The 14,463-nt window shown below is 39.2% G+C and overlaps 1 protein-coding gene across 4 annotated transcripts in view; it reads right to left on the bottom strand.

Annotated features, from left to right (window-relative positions):
- Positions 1 to 14,463, bottom strand: part of Rnf180 (ring finger protein 180) — a 153,084-nt gene that overhangs the window by 20,831 nt on the left and 117,790 nt on the right. The window contains exon 8 of one of the 4 annotated variants that reach the window (XM_060385690.1): positions 13,523 to 13,671. The exons of the other annotated variants lie outside the window; for them this stretch is intronic. Within the exon in view, the coding sequence (XP_060241673.1) occupies positions 13,625 to 13,671 (47 nt within the window). The 3' untranslated portion in view covers positions 13,523 to 13,624. Of the gene's footprint in view, positions 1 to 13,522; positions 13,672 to 14,463 lie in introns of those variants that run through there. 4 annotated transcript variants of the gene reach the window in all.

Below are 14,463 nucleotides of genomic sequence, written 5' to 3' on the forward strand. Positions count from 1 at the left end.
CCTCTTGGGATAGCACACTAAGGAGGACATTCAGTGGCTTCTGGTACTGGTTTCTGTTTGGAGGTCAGCCACCTTCCCTATGTTATGGTTAACACTACTTTCTCTGAATGCTCTTGAGACATCTTGCCCTTGGGTTTCAGCTGCTTGACCATGCCTTCTCTGGGTATGGCTTTCATTGGGTCTGGGTGAGTGTTAGCCATAAAACTGATGTTGTTCATCAGGTTTTGAAAAATTCTGACAGTGAGTTTGTCAGATACTATTTCTTGTCTTATCTCTTTAGGGACTAAGTATTGACAACACACCATGTACCAACCATACTGTAGCTAAACCTCTCTAATACATTTTTTCATAAATTGTATATATATAAACTTAAAAATGAATAAAAACATCATACACCAAAATTAACCTAAATACAAACTTGTACCATAGTTATAGAATGCCTGTTTTAAAAATATTTAGTCTTCATCATATAATTTTAAAAAGATTATTTTTATTGCAGGTGTATGAGTGTTTGACTTTGTGTGTGTATGTGTGTGTGTGTGTGTGTAAGCACTCATGTGCATGCAGTTCTTGCAGAGGCCACAGAGCATCAACTCCCTGGAAATGGGGTTATAAAAGTTCAGAGATGCCATGTGGCTGCTGAGAACCAAACCAGGATCCTAAGATCATCAGTGAGCACTCTTCCCCATGGAGCATCTCTTCAGCCATGGCACTATTAGTATTTCCCTCTGTTTTACCTAGCCTGCTTATATTTTTCTCCATCCTGATAAGTTCGAACAGAGGTCTTTTGTTTATTTATACTTACTATGCTATGACTTCATGGGAACAAGTTTTAGCAGCTCAGCATCCTTCTGCTGATTCCCCCACAAAATGTGCTTCTGTGAGTGGGACAGGACAGTGCTTTTGTTGAAACTTAGCACCTGTTTATTTGGCCTCTTTTTTTAAAAATAATTTTCTATTATGTGTCCTAGGAATCTACCACAGTTTATATCAAGTTCTTAGTCTGCTCAAAACACACATTTGTACTCTGTGCAAATAAAATCTCTCCCTTAGACTGTTTTCAGCAATACCAATGACATGCTGACTTACAGATAAAATTTTTGAGGCATGCTATTTTAACTGTGCCCATTCTCTTGATGTCTCCAATATCACCAAACTGATAGATCATAGTCACACAGCCAGAGGAACAGCTCTGTGTTCTTCTAAAAGCCTAGAGAACACATATTTCCCTTTACCTTTGTGTTTATTATTTTGGCAAACCACCAGAAGATGGCAGAAGGAAGGGCTATTTTCCTAGCAGTTATCCTAAAGTGCTGGTTTGCTAATTCCAACAACTATGCAAATCTAGGCATCCTTTTCTATTTTGTGCTTTCTCCTTTGTCAGTTGTTTTCTCCCAATTCTTTTCATTTTCATTTATTGTAATGGGGCACATGGAAATTGAAATTAGTATTTTTTTTTCCCTCCAGAGAGGACTGTGCCTTTCTTTGCTCAGGCAGATGCAGTGAAAGGGTTCATCACTGGTCCATAGATTAATGAGCAAAATGACGTCTGAAGTTAGGATGCTTCATTGCACATAGCCCCTGACTTCACGTACCTCATGGGCATGACCTTCACGGTGTTTACTGCAGTCCCACTGCTTCAGTGTGGCCTCATTTCTATCTATGGGACAGCAGGGAATCTTCAGTTACATCTGCTTTATTGTTTTGTATGTTCTGTTTTCGTGTCTTGACCTCTTTCTGAGCTCAGGTCTCAGGGTTGTGTGAGTGACAGTTTAGGGACCTTTAGTTCCTTTAGTCTGAGGGTCATGTGTACCAGAGGTGAAGTGTCTCTTCCCTGCTGGGAATTTTAAAAATAGTAGTTATGAAGAGTTATTTGGATAAAATGCACGATTTAAAATGCATGGTCTCATAAGCTTAAAATAGAAACAAAAAGGGCTTTAATTTTTAGTTCATTGCCTAGTTGAACTATTTAGCCTTATATACAGATCATGAATTCAATACCAGAATTACAGTGAGATCTTTGAAAATAAGTGGAAAGAAGCTGGATAAATGGGAGCTAGCCCTTCACATCTCCTATCAGGTATACATCACAGCTCATCTACCATTCCCAGGCACCACAGTCAGTCAGTTTATCAGCATCCAGCTGGGATCAGCTTTGCCTCTTTTGCATCTCTGAAATTGGCAACCTAACCAGGCTCTTGAAATCTTTGGGGAATAGCTGAAAGATCATGGGTGTTTTCTGTTGGACTGTATACCCTTGGGCTATTGTATGAGTCTATCTGGAATGACAGCCATATAGGAGAACACTGCACTAAGAGAGAAGAGCCAAAGAAGGGAGCGGTGAAGCAGCAGATTTCAATTCAATCCAGACTTTTGTCTGTGGAGCTCTTAAAACAGACCAGCTTCCTCTGAAAGGTACTGACCCCCCTGCCACTCATGCAGCAAGCAGAGTCTAGATGTCTGTCTTCAAGTGTGCTTGCTGAGGCTGTATCTGAGTGACTATCAAGCTACGTTACCCATCTGATTTTACAAGAGTGGGGTTCTTCTAACAACTTGCTCTAAAAGCAGTAGGTGATGATGCAGGCCTTGCTGTGAGACTGGTTTCTGAAGAAAGATGTCAAATTATAAGTGACAGTGGTGAAAGCAGAGCCTGACTCTACCAAAACAAAACGAAAGGAAAAGACCCGTCAGGATTCATTGAACTTTTTCTCCACCAAGTTCCCGTGAATAAAACTGTGGCAATTTAGAGTAGCTGTGAAGGCAACCTGGCCTTTCAGCTAAGAGCAGGACAAAGCACGCTGAAAACATCTCCGACTTCCCTCTAACCTTCCGAGAAGGTGATTTCTATGCTATGTTCAAACGCGTGCCTTTTGACTGAGCATGTGTGCTGCTGTTTTCTCTTACAGTCAAGCATTCTTTTCCGTGTGGGTATTTGTTGCTTTATACTAGACATGCTTGTACTTGTAGGTGCAATCTAACCCTTCATACCAACTAATGACCAGATAGCACAGTTCCCCAGGCTCTCCTGAGAAATGAATGCATCTGTCGTGTTCACAGCTCAGACACCTGCACTTTGTGTGCACGTTTTATGGTGACCAACAAAATCAGGGCACAGGATTCTAAATTCTAGCTTGCTGTTTCTTATTCCTGTCACATGAGTATAGTTAGGAAAAAAAAATCAATATGGAGCTTTTTTGTAATTTTATGGTGAGGAGATTTTAATACGAATTCGATAGTTTTTGTTTGCACAAATATATGTGTCTATTACACAGAAGTACATGTATCTCACTCACACACAAACATGAGTAGTTTCTTGTGGACTAGCTTAATGTGACTGAAAACCATGTCAGCTAGACACTATTAAACTGGGGAGTATTGCCTGGAAATGCAAAGGTACCTCATGGGAAAATGTCTGCTTGCTTGATACATTTTATTTCATAGGCTACAAAGGAAGTGTCAATGATAGAAAATGTGAGCTGGTTTTATGGCTGCATGAGTTCTAAACAGTTTATATGAGTTACTGTAGGTAGGCAGTTTGTAACAATGTCATATTTTCCCCCAAAACATTAATATCTGGATCTACAGGAAAAAATGTTTAGTCTTTTCCACAATTTCCCTCTTCTGAATTTACTTTTTCTTTTTTCATTTTCCTTCCTTCCTTCCTTGCTTCCTTCCTTCCTCCCTAACCAAATTCAGACACTAAGCTGGAATGTATCTTCCTAGGGAGCCTTCTCACACAGCTCAGGTGACCCAGTGTGCTAACTGTGTGATGTAACTATAAGATCATGTCCAATTTATCTAATGTGAACCTGCTTTGTACAAAATTTTAATTAATTGCATGTGATTTCAGGTGAAAGTAATTGGAAAGGAAGGGTAAAAATTACACTAGAGAGAAATTTATGTCCTTAAATAATACAGTAAAAAGGCTAAAAGTTAACAACTTATGAATCATCTCAGTAGAGAACAAAAAGAAAAGAAGAAGTCCAAAGGGTACAAAGAAAAGTTAAGCAGAAGGCAATAAAAGACAAGAACACAATAACTCAGGAAGCATTGATAATTTATTTATTTATTTATTTATTTTTCCATAATTTTATTTTTCTCATTAGTTACATTTTGTTAATTCTGTATCCCAGCTGTATCCCTCATTCCCTCCCTAACCCCACCCTCCCTCCCTCATCTCCTCCCTGCCCCTTTCCAAGTCCACTAATAGGGGAGGACCTCCTCCCCTTTCATATGACTCGCTTTTGTCAGGTATTTTCCAGACTGGCTGCAAAGTCCTCCTCTGTGGCCTAACAGTACTGCTCCTCCCTTGGGAGGTGGGAGGTCAAAGAGCCAGTCATTGAGTTCATGTTAGAAATAGTCCTTGTTCCCCTTACTATGGGAAACCAATTGATTACTGAGCTATCACGGGTCACATCCGAGCAGAGGTTCTAGGTTTTATCCTCTCATGGACTTTGGTTGAGTGTCCATCTCAGAAAAGACCCTGTGCCCAGATACGTTTGGTCCTTGTGGAGCTCCTATTCGTTCCACATCAAACTCCCCTTCTTTCATATGATTCCTTGCACTCTGCCGAAGGTTTGGTTGTGAGTCTTAGTATCTATTTTGGAGCACTGCTAGGTAGAGTCTTTCAGATGCTTTCTGCGGTAAACTCCTGTCATACGTTCAATGCATATCCCATTTGTCTTTCTAAATGAGGATAGATCATCATACCCCATGTCTGCTTTCTTGATTATCTTCTTTAGGTGTATAGATTTCATTTTGTTTATCCTATCTTCTAGGTCTATATAAGTGAGTATATTCCATGTTTGTCTTTCTCCTTCTGGGATACTTCACTCAGAATGATCTTTTCTAGATCCCACCATTTGCCTGCAAATTTCATGATTTCCTCCTTTTTGATTGCTGAGTAGTATTCCATTGTGTAGAAATACCACAATTTCTGTATCCATTCCTCCATTGATGGACATCTGGGTTGTTTCCAGGTTCTGGCTATTACAAATAAAGCTGCTACAAACATGGTTGAGCAAATGTCCTTATTGTGTACTTGAGCAAATTTTGGGTATATGCCTAGCAGTGGTATAGCTGGGTCTTGAGAAAGCGCTATTCCTAATTGTCTGAGAAAGCGCCAGATTGACTTCCAAAGTGGTTGTACCAGATTACATTCCCACCAGCAATGGAGGAGGGTTCCTCTTTCTCCACAACCTCTCCAACATGTGTTGTCATTTGTGTTTTTCATCTTGGCCATTCTGATGGGTGTAAGGTGAAATCTTAGGGTCGTTTTGATTTGCATTTCCCTAATGGCTAATGAGGTTGAGCATTTCTTTAAGTGTCTCTCTGCCATTCTATATTCCTCTACAGAGAATTCTCTATTTAGCTCCGTTCCCCATTTTTTAAGTGGATTACTTGTTTTGCTGCTTTTCAGCTTCTTTAGTTCTTTATATATACTGGATATTAGCCCTCTGTCAGATAGAGGGTTGGTGAAGATTCTTTCCCAATCTGTAGGCAGTCGTTTTGTTTTGATGACGGTGTCCTTTGCTTTACAGAAGCTTTTCAGTTTCATGAGGTCCCATTTATTGATTGTTGCTCTTAAAGCCTGTGCTGTTGGAGTTCTGTTCAGGAAGTTGTCTCCTGTGCCAATGAGTTCTAGGCTGTTCCCTACTTTTTCTTCTAACAGATTTAGCATATCTGGTTTTATGTTGAGGTCTTTGATCCACTTGGACTTTAGTTTTGTGCAGGGTGATAAATGTGGATCTATTTTCATTTTTCTGCATGTAGACATCCAATTAGACCAGCACCATCTGTTGAAGATGCTATCTTTTTTCCATTGAATGGTTTTGGCTGCTTTGTCAAAAATTGAGTATTCATAGGAAGAATTGATAATTTAAGACAAACAAACAACAACACACACACACACAAAAAAAAAAAAAAACAAAAAACAAAAAACAAAAAAAAAAACCTGACCAAAAATCAGGCAAGACTGGGATAAAAAAATAAAGCAGGAAATCTGTAAATCATCTGCACACAAAGACAGCATTATCTGTAGCTACTAGAGAGTGAGATATACCGAAATATTATAAACAATTTTATTGCAGTAATTTGAAAATAGGAAAAATGAATACACTCCTTAGTGGAAGGTTAAAATGATACAGTCTTATAAATACAAATGTAAATTTTGAAATGTTAACCAAATCTAACAGTATGCAAGATGATCAAGCTAAATTATTTATTTATTTTTAATTCACTTTACATCTTTGTTGTAGCCCCATCCCTCCTCCTCTCTCTCTCTACCATCTTCTTTCCCCCTCCCCTCCCATTTTCCTCACAAAAGAGGAGCTCCTTTTCCCATCTAGCCCAGCTCATCAAGTCGCATCAGGACCCAGGTTGTCCTCTTCTCTTGTTTCCTGTCAAGGCAGTACCATTTGGGGAAAGTGAACAAAAAAGCTGGCAAGTGAGTCCATTTCTGATGCAGTCCCCACTTCCTTTACTAGAGGACCCATAAGAATCCTAAGCTGCCCATCTGCTAAATCTTTGTAGGGGGCCTAGGACTAGTTCATGCATGATCCTTGGTTGGTCCTTCAGTCTCAGCAAGCCCCTCTGGGCCCTGGTTAGTTGGCTCTGTTGATCTTCTTGTGGAGTTCCCACCAGAAATGGAGGAGTGTTTGAACTTTCTCCACATCCTTGCCAGCATGTGTTGTCACTTGAGTTTTTGATCTTGGCCATTCTGATGGGTATAAGATGGAATCTCAGAGTCATTTTGATTTTCATTTCTCTGATGACCAAGGACGTTGAACATTTCTTTAAGTCGTTCTCGGCCACTTGATATTCCTCTCTGTTTAGTACTGTGCCCCATGTTTTGATTGGGTTATTTTGTTTACTGGTGTTTGATTTCTTGATTTCATTATATATTTTGGATATTAGCCCTCTGTAGGATGTAGGGTTGGTGAAGACTTTTTTTCCCAGTCTGTAGGCTGTCTTTGTTTCGTTATGTTGACAGTGTCCTTTATTACAGGAGCTTTTCAGTTTCATGAGGTCCCATTTATTTGTTGTTAATCTTAGAGACTGAGCTGTCAGTGTTCTGTTTAGGAGGCTGTCTCTCGTGCCAGTAAGTTCAAGGCTCTTCCCTACTTTTGCTTCTAGTAGATTTAGTGTGTCTGATTTTATGTTGAGGTCTTTGATCCACTTGGACTTTAGTTTAGTGAAGGGTGATAAATATGGAACTATTTGCATTTTTCCACATGTAGACATCCAGTTAGACCAACATCATTTGTTGAAGATGTTATCTTTTTTCCATTGTATGGGTTTGGCTTCTCTGTCAAAAATCAAGTGTCCATAGGAATATGGGTTTATTTCTGGGTCTTTGATTTGGTTCCTTGATCCACCATTCTGTTTCTATGCCAGTATACCATGCCATTTTTATTACCGTTGCTCTATAGTACAGCTTGAGATCAGGGATGAAGATAACTCCTGAAGATCATTTATTGTACAGGATTGTTTTAGCTATTTTGTTTTGTTTTTGTTTTTCCATATGAAGTTGAGAATTGTTCTTTCAAGGTCTGCAAAGAATTGTGTTGGCATTTTGATGGGGATTGCACTGACTGTGACAATTGCTTTTGGTAAGAAGGCCATTTTTACTGTGCTAATCCTACCAAGCCATGAACACAGGAGATCTTTTCATCTTCTGATATCTTTTTTAATTCCTTTTTTCGGAGACTTGAAGCCAGACAAATCTCTCACTTGCTTGGTTAGAGTTACACCATACTTTATGTTCTTTTTGTGGCAATTGAAAAAGGTGTTGTTTTTCTAATTTCTTTCTCAGCTCATCTGTCTTTTTTACACAGGAGGGCTACTGATTTTTGTGAGTCAATTTTGTATCCAGTCACCTTGCTGAAGGTGTGTATTAGCTATAGGAGTTTCCTGGTAGAATTTTTGGAGCCATTGATATATTCTATCATATCATCTGTGAATAGTGACAATTTGACCTCTTCCTTTCCGATTTGTATCCCCTTGATCTCCTTTAGTTGTCTTATTGCTCTGTCTAGGACTTCCAGTACTATATTGAGGTGATATGGAGAAAGTGGAGAGCCTTGTCTTGTCCCTGATTTCAGTGGAATTGATTTAAGTTTCTCTCTGTTTAGTTTGATGTTGGCCATGGGCTTGCTGTATATTGCCTTTACTATGTTTAGGTATGTGCCTTGTATCCCTGATCTCTCTCTATGACTTTAAACATTAATGAATGTTGGATTTTATCAAATGATTTTTGGCATCAAAAGAGATGATTATGTGTTTTTTTCTCTTTCAGTTTGTTTATATGGTGGATTACATTGATGGATTTCCATATATTTAGCCACCCCTGCATGCCTGGAACAAAGCCCACTTGGTCATGGTGGATGATAGCTTTGATGTATTCTTGGATTTGGTTTTGAGCATTTTATTGAGTATTTTTGTGTCAATATTCATAAGGGAATTGGTCTGAAATTCTCTTTTTTTATTGGGTCTTTGTGTGGTTTAGGTATCAGGTGACTGTGGCCTCATAGAATGAGTATGGTTAATGTGCCTTTTATTTTGTGGAATAGTTTGAAGAATATTGGTAGTAACTCTTCTTTGAAGATCTGGTAGAATTGTGCACTGAACCGATCTGGCTCTGGGCTTGTTGTTGGAAGACTTTTCATGACTGCTTCTATTTCCTTGGGGGATATAGGACTATTTAATTTGTTCACCTGATCTTGATTCAACTTTGGTAAGTAGAATCTATCAAAAAAGTTGTTCATTTCATTTCGATTGTCAAAAATTTTGGCAGGTAGGCTTTTGAAGTATTCTTTGGATTTCCTCAGCGTCTTTTGTTATGTCTCCCTGTTCATTTCTGATTTTGCTGATTTGGTATCTCTCTACTGTTTAGTTACTTTGGCTAAGGGTTGGTCTATGTTGTTGGTTTTCTCAAAGAACCAGCTCTTGGTTTCACTGATTTTTTTGAATTGTTCTCTTTTTTCTAATTTGTTGATATCAGCCCTGAGTTTGATTACTTACAGCCATATATTCCTGTTGGGTGTGGCTGCTTCTTTTTTTTTTTTCTAGTGCTTTCAGGTGTGCCATTAAGTTGCTGTATGAGATGCCTTGAATTTCTTCATGAAGGCACTTAGAACATAAATGATAAAACCAAATGCATTTAATTACATCAAATTTAATAATTCCTACAATGAAGGATATTACATACAACTCTTTTATGTAGATGATATAATGGTATAATAAATTTGTAGTGTTTATACCCAATGAAGAATAGTAACACTGACAACAAGTAAAAAGTAAAACAAAAAGCATAAGGAATCCTGGAAAATCAAGGGCAAAAGCAGCCTGATGCGGAAGATGAACAAAATAGTTATGGAGAGGCATCTGAAAGATGAAAGCTCATTTTAACAGATCTCAAACTGTTAGAGCTCAGAAAATGCAAACAAGAGTAACAACAAAGGCTGCGTCTGCCAACAGCTGCCATTTGTCATCATCCTCGGCCTTTCCAAATGCTGACAAGAACTATCCATCCTGGCCATTCAGGAGGACTTTTGGCACTCTTTCCACAGAGAGACTTGAATGCTATGATCCAGACTGCTGCTCCCTAGCCTATACATCAGCAAATATTCTCATGGTCTACACTAAAATATTCAGTCAAGTGCTATCTGTAGTGACAGCAGGCTGGGAGTGTTAGTATTCCAGTGAGTGAACACACAGGTAAAACTTGGCAAATGTATTCTTTAGCAGAGTACTAATGAGAAGTCACACATTGGAAACCACACTAAAGTGGACTTAAACATCCAGGGAAACATCCAATACGGCATCCTTTCTGTAAAATAACTGTTTATGAAAAGAAAGTACTATTCCTTATATAAGACTACAAAAAATACATATTAAATAAACCCAGTTCAATGCACTAGCTAGGTGACAAGAAGGAGGCAGGAGAGAGAACAGAGGTTAAAACAAAATCAGAATGTGTGACCTAATGATGACGAGCTGCCTCCATACCTGAAGGGAGTTTAGCAATTTTCTAATTGCAAGGCTCAAAAGCATGGAAGAGACCAATGATAAAGCAAGTATAGAGGAGACACCTGGACAAAGATGTGGATATTCAGAAAGGAAGTTAGCTAATATAATTATAAGAAGAATAAAATAAGTGAAGAGACAGGCCATATTATTAGGAAGTTAATGCTGTTGCCTTTCAATTCTCTTCAAATTAATTATGTCTATATTAATATGTATGTATGAATGTATGCATATGTGTACCTGTCTATTATCTATCCATCCTTCCATCCACCTCTCTATCATCTATCTATCTATCTATCTATCTATCTATCTATCTATCTATCTATCTATCTGAAATACTGGGGATTGAACCTAGTGCCTCTTGTAGTATGCTAGGTAAGTGCTCCAGAGAAATCCAACAATTTACATATTTAATAGTACTTTGTGCCTCCAATATAACAAAGTTTTTCATGGAGCTTCACAAGATGACTCTAAAGTTCATTTGAGTGAGCCAAGGGTAAAAAATAGCCAGTATACTCTTGAAGGAAAACAAGTTGGAAGGGGGAATATTAAGACATAATAATGTTGGTATCTAAGATCCTGCAGTATCGGCATAGAGACAGAGAGACAAATGAAACCCAGTCAAGCTCCAGGAATCAACCCATACACATAGAAATTTGTATGACAGAATGAAATTCTGTATCAGTTGAGAATTCATGACTTTTTGGGGAGGTTCTCTCTCTCTCTCTCTCTCTCTCTCCCTACCTACCTCCCTCTCCTCCTCTCTTTCTCTCTTATTCTCTGTCTCTCTCTTTCCCTCTCTTTGGTTTTTTCAAGACATGTTTCTTTGTGTAGCCTTGGCTACCCTGGACTCGCTTTGTAGCCCAGGCTGGCTTCCAACTCAGAAGCCTGCTTCTGCTTCCCTGGGTGCTGGAATTACATGTGTGTGCCACTGCATCCACTGTGATGAATTATTTTTAATGAGTGGGAGTAGGAAGAATTAGCAAAACCCATAATTAATTAGATCCCTATCTGTAAAGAAAAAAAATGAACACATTAAAGAGTACCATAAATTCCATAGCTCTTTAAAACTATTTTAAAACATTCAAAGGAACAAGCCTTAATGGCTCTGGGAATAGAGAATGATTTTAAAAACAGTATGCACTAGAAAGGTAAGGAAGAAAATGAAGAAATATAATGTACTGAAAGATGCCATAAAATGAAAAACACAAACAAGCTAGATTAAGATGGTAGCCATTCACATAATTAATGAACTAGTCAGCAGATAGTATTGTAAGGTTCAAAAATATACAAAAACCAGTCAATAACAAACAAGTTTGGAAATAAACAAGAAGAAACTCAAGTATCATTATGAAAAAAAAAAGCTGTATCCAGTCTCTACCTGGATAATTTAAACTGTGCTGAGGTCCGAGGAAGTAGTTCAGTGGTAGAACACTTGCCTCGCACATATAAGGCTCTGGGTTATGCGTCCATCAAAACACACACACTCACACTCACACACTCACACTCTTGCTGGTCTTGCAGAAGATCTGAGTTCTGTTCCCATCAGCTAGATAGTGGCTCAAAACTGCCTGTGTCTTCAATTCTAGGAAATCCAATCTTCTGGCTTCCACAGGCACTAGGCACACACATGGCGCAAAGACATAACACATGCAGACTAAACACTTGCATAAAATTAGAAAGCAAACAAAACCACAAAACTTCCAGTGAGATATTACTTTTTAGCTATCAGACTAACAAAATCTAAAAGACTGAAAATTGTAAATGTGGCCAACACAGAGGGTGACAAGTCAGGACGGCTACATAGGGAACAGGGTGGGACCAGTGGTGTAGGTCATCAAGTACAATACGCTTTCCTGTGACCATCAAGCTTCTCTGGGCACATAATCAAGAGGAGCTCTGATGACCCAAGAGAACGGAGGCATCTGTAACAGCGCTGCAGAAAGCTGCAGAACCCTGGGCACCCACTGTCCCTTCACTAGAACATGGACACATTTGCTCTATTTACAGAACTGGACATAATACAGGAATTCTTTTTACTGAAATGGATCAATTTTAAAAACCACATATTGAGTGACAAGGCAAGTTTACAATATACATATTTGTTATCAATGCAAAAGCATAAGAGCAAGCATAAATAATAATATTGTATGTGTTTCTGTGTGTGTATTCTGTATAAAAATGATAAATATGGGCCACTGAGATGGCTCAGCAGCTAAAGGTACCCACAGCCAGGCATGATGACCTGGGTTTGATCCCTAGGACCCACTAGGTGAATGCCCCTCTTCCCCGGGCCCCCACCCCTTACAGCACAGCAGGAGGGCAAGGAAAGAGAAGCAAGTAAGGTGGTTTAGAATACACTGTGGATCCCAGGTCCAGTTCATGGTAAAAATCCAATGCAGGGGTTTTCAGGTCTGACCTTAGGCAGGCAAGTCTTGGGACCCAGCTGCTCATGCTCATACAGGCATTTAGATGCCTATGTTGTGGTTCTTTTTTGTTTGTTTGTTTGTTTTAGTTTGAGGCCTTGGGCAAGAAACTTCAGGTACTTTAGATTCCCTAAAGTCTCCTTTTGGGGACTGAATGGGATACTTTGAAAACACTCCACTCTACTATGTCTCAGTACCTAGTGTTTTCCCTCCCAACTCCTTTCTCACCCACCTCTATGACCCCAGCATTCAGACAACTGTAGGAGCCTCTTGTTTGGGGCTCCCTCAATGGCACACCGACCCCCACAATGCTCTGCTCCACCTTTTCTGGACACAACACTGTTCTATAGAGGAAAGAAGATGGGAATTCTCTCTGGCTTTGTACTCTTGTTTATGCTACTGAAGAAATGGAAGTTTGGTTCTCTCCTTGGCTTGCTACTGGCAGCTCAGCTCTTCCACAGCTCGGCTAAATTGGTCGCAGTGATGTATTTCTTACGTTGGGTGATGTAATAAAGCTACTCTGAACTTTCTCCACAAAAATGTGTAAAGAATTACGTTTGGTGGAAAACCCATGGGAGCAAAATAAGGTAGAAAGATAAAGAAGCAGCTGGTTCCATGATGACCTAGGAATTGCAGAAGGCAGCAAGAAAGCTGAATTCATTGTTACAGTCGGGGGGGGGGACTCCACTCTTTTAAAACTCTGGGTGTAAGACCCAGATATGGTAGCGCACTTCTGTAATCTCAGCACCCAGGAGGCTGAGGCAGAAGGGTCCCAACTGGAAGGCCAGCTTGAACTACCAGGAAATATTCTGTCTCAAAAAAATAAATTGTTGGGCAGGTAGAAAGTAGGACTCTTTGAAGAAAGTTAGAAGCAAGTTATATGTTTTCTCTCTCTCTCTTGGTATGAAATACTTTAAGGTCAACTCTTCTCAGATTTGGTTATCTCTTAAGTTTGGGGCTAAATGTAATGTCTAGTACCTATCTGTACTGAGTCTCCAGATAATGAGCTTTGAGTTAATAATCACATCATACAGAAGCATATACTTACATAAAACTACCTTTATTCAAATTACAATATATAGTTGGTGCTTAAAATCTTCACTCCAAATTTAAGAGATTTTGTACACAATTTGTACAATCATACAGGCTCCGCAGGCATCTGCTTTGCTCTGTCACTGCTGGAAAGGTGTGGCTGCGCTCATGTAGCTCTTCCTGCTTCCTAAAGAACATGGCTCTTTAGGTTCCCATATCTGGTTGTTCCCTATCATCACTCATGCATCATACATGCTAAACAGAGGGCTCAGGAGATGACTCAGTGGGGAAAATGTCTGCTGTGAAAGCATGAGGAACTGGGTTTCGATCCTCAGAACTTTGGTAAAAGGCAGGCACAGTAGTATGTGCTTCTAGCTCCAGGGCTTTAGAGAGGGACAATGCAGATTCCAGGGATTCACTGGGAAGCCAGACCTCCCAAAACACCAAGTTCAAAGCTCCCAGAGAGACCTTGGCTCCAAATAAGGTAGGCAGAGGTAGAAGAAGACACTTGACATTGACTTGTGACCTCTACCTGCATATAAGCAGGGGTGAATGCATTTGCACACACACACACACACACACACACACACACACACACACACACAATACCAAAACTGTATGGTAGTTCATTTTCTGACAACTAACAGTTTTGTAAAAGATTACATTATATTTTATGTTTATATTTTATGGCTACACAGTAACACATTCTCAAAGCTGAAGTAAAACTCAGATAGTGCCTTGTATTTGATGATTGTTTACATAGTGGCATTAGCTATAATTTATACTGTGCTTTCACATTAGATAATCTGATATTTGCTATGTCCATATCAATTAGGGGCATATCAATTTCTATGTGAAAATCACCAATTACTTCTTATATAAATTATTCCTTTTCTTCATAGGTACTTGCAGCCTTCAGCAAAAACATTATTATCAGAATTCCTGAAAGTGACTGATGCAGAAATGGAGCTCAAGTAGC

Source organism: Meriones unguiculatus, chromosome 6 (genome assembly GCF_030254825.1).
Source record: "Meriones unguiculatus strain TT.TT164.6M chromosome 6, Bangor_MerUng_6.1, whole genome shotgun sequence".
Classification (NCBI taxonomy): domain Eukaryota; kingdom Metazoa; phylum Chordata; class Mammalia; order Rodentia; family Muridae; genus Meriones; species Meriones unguiculatus.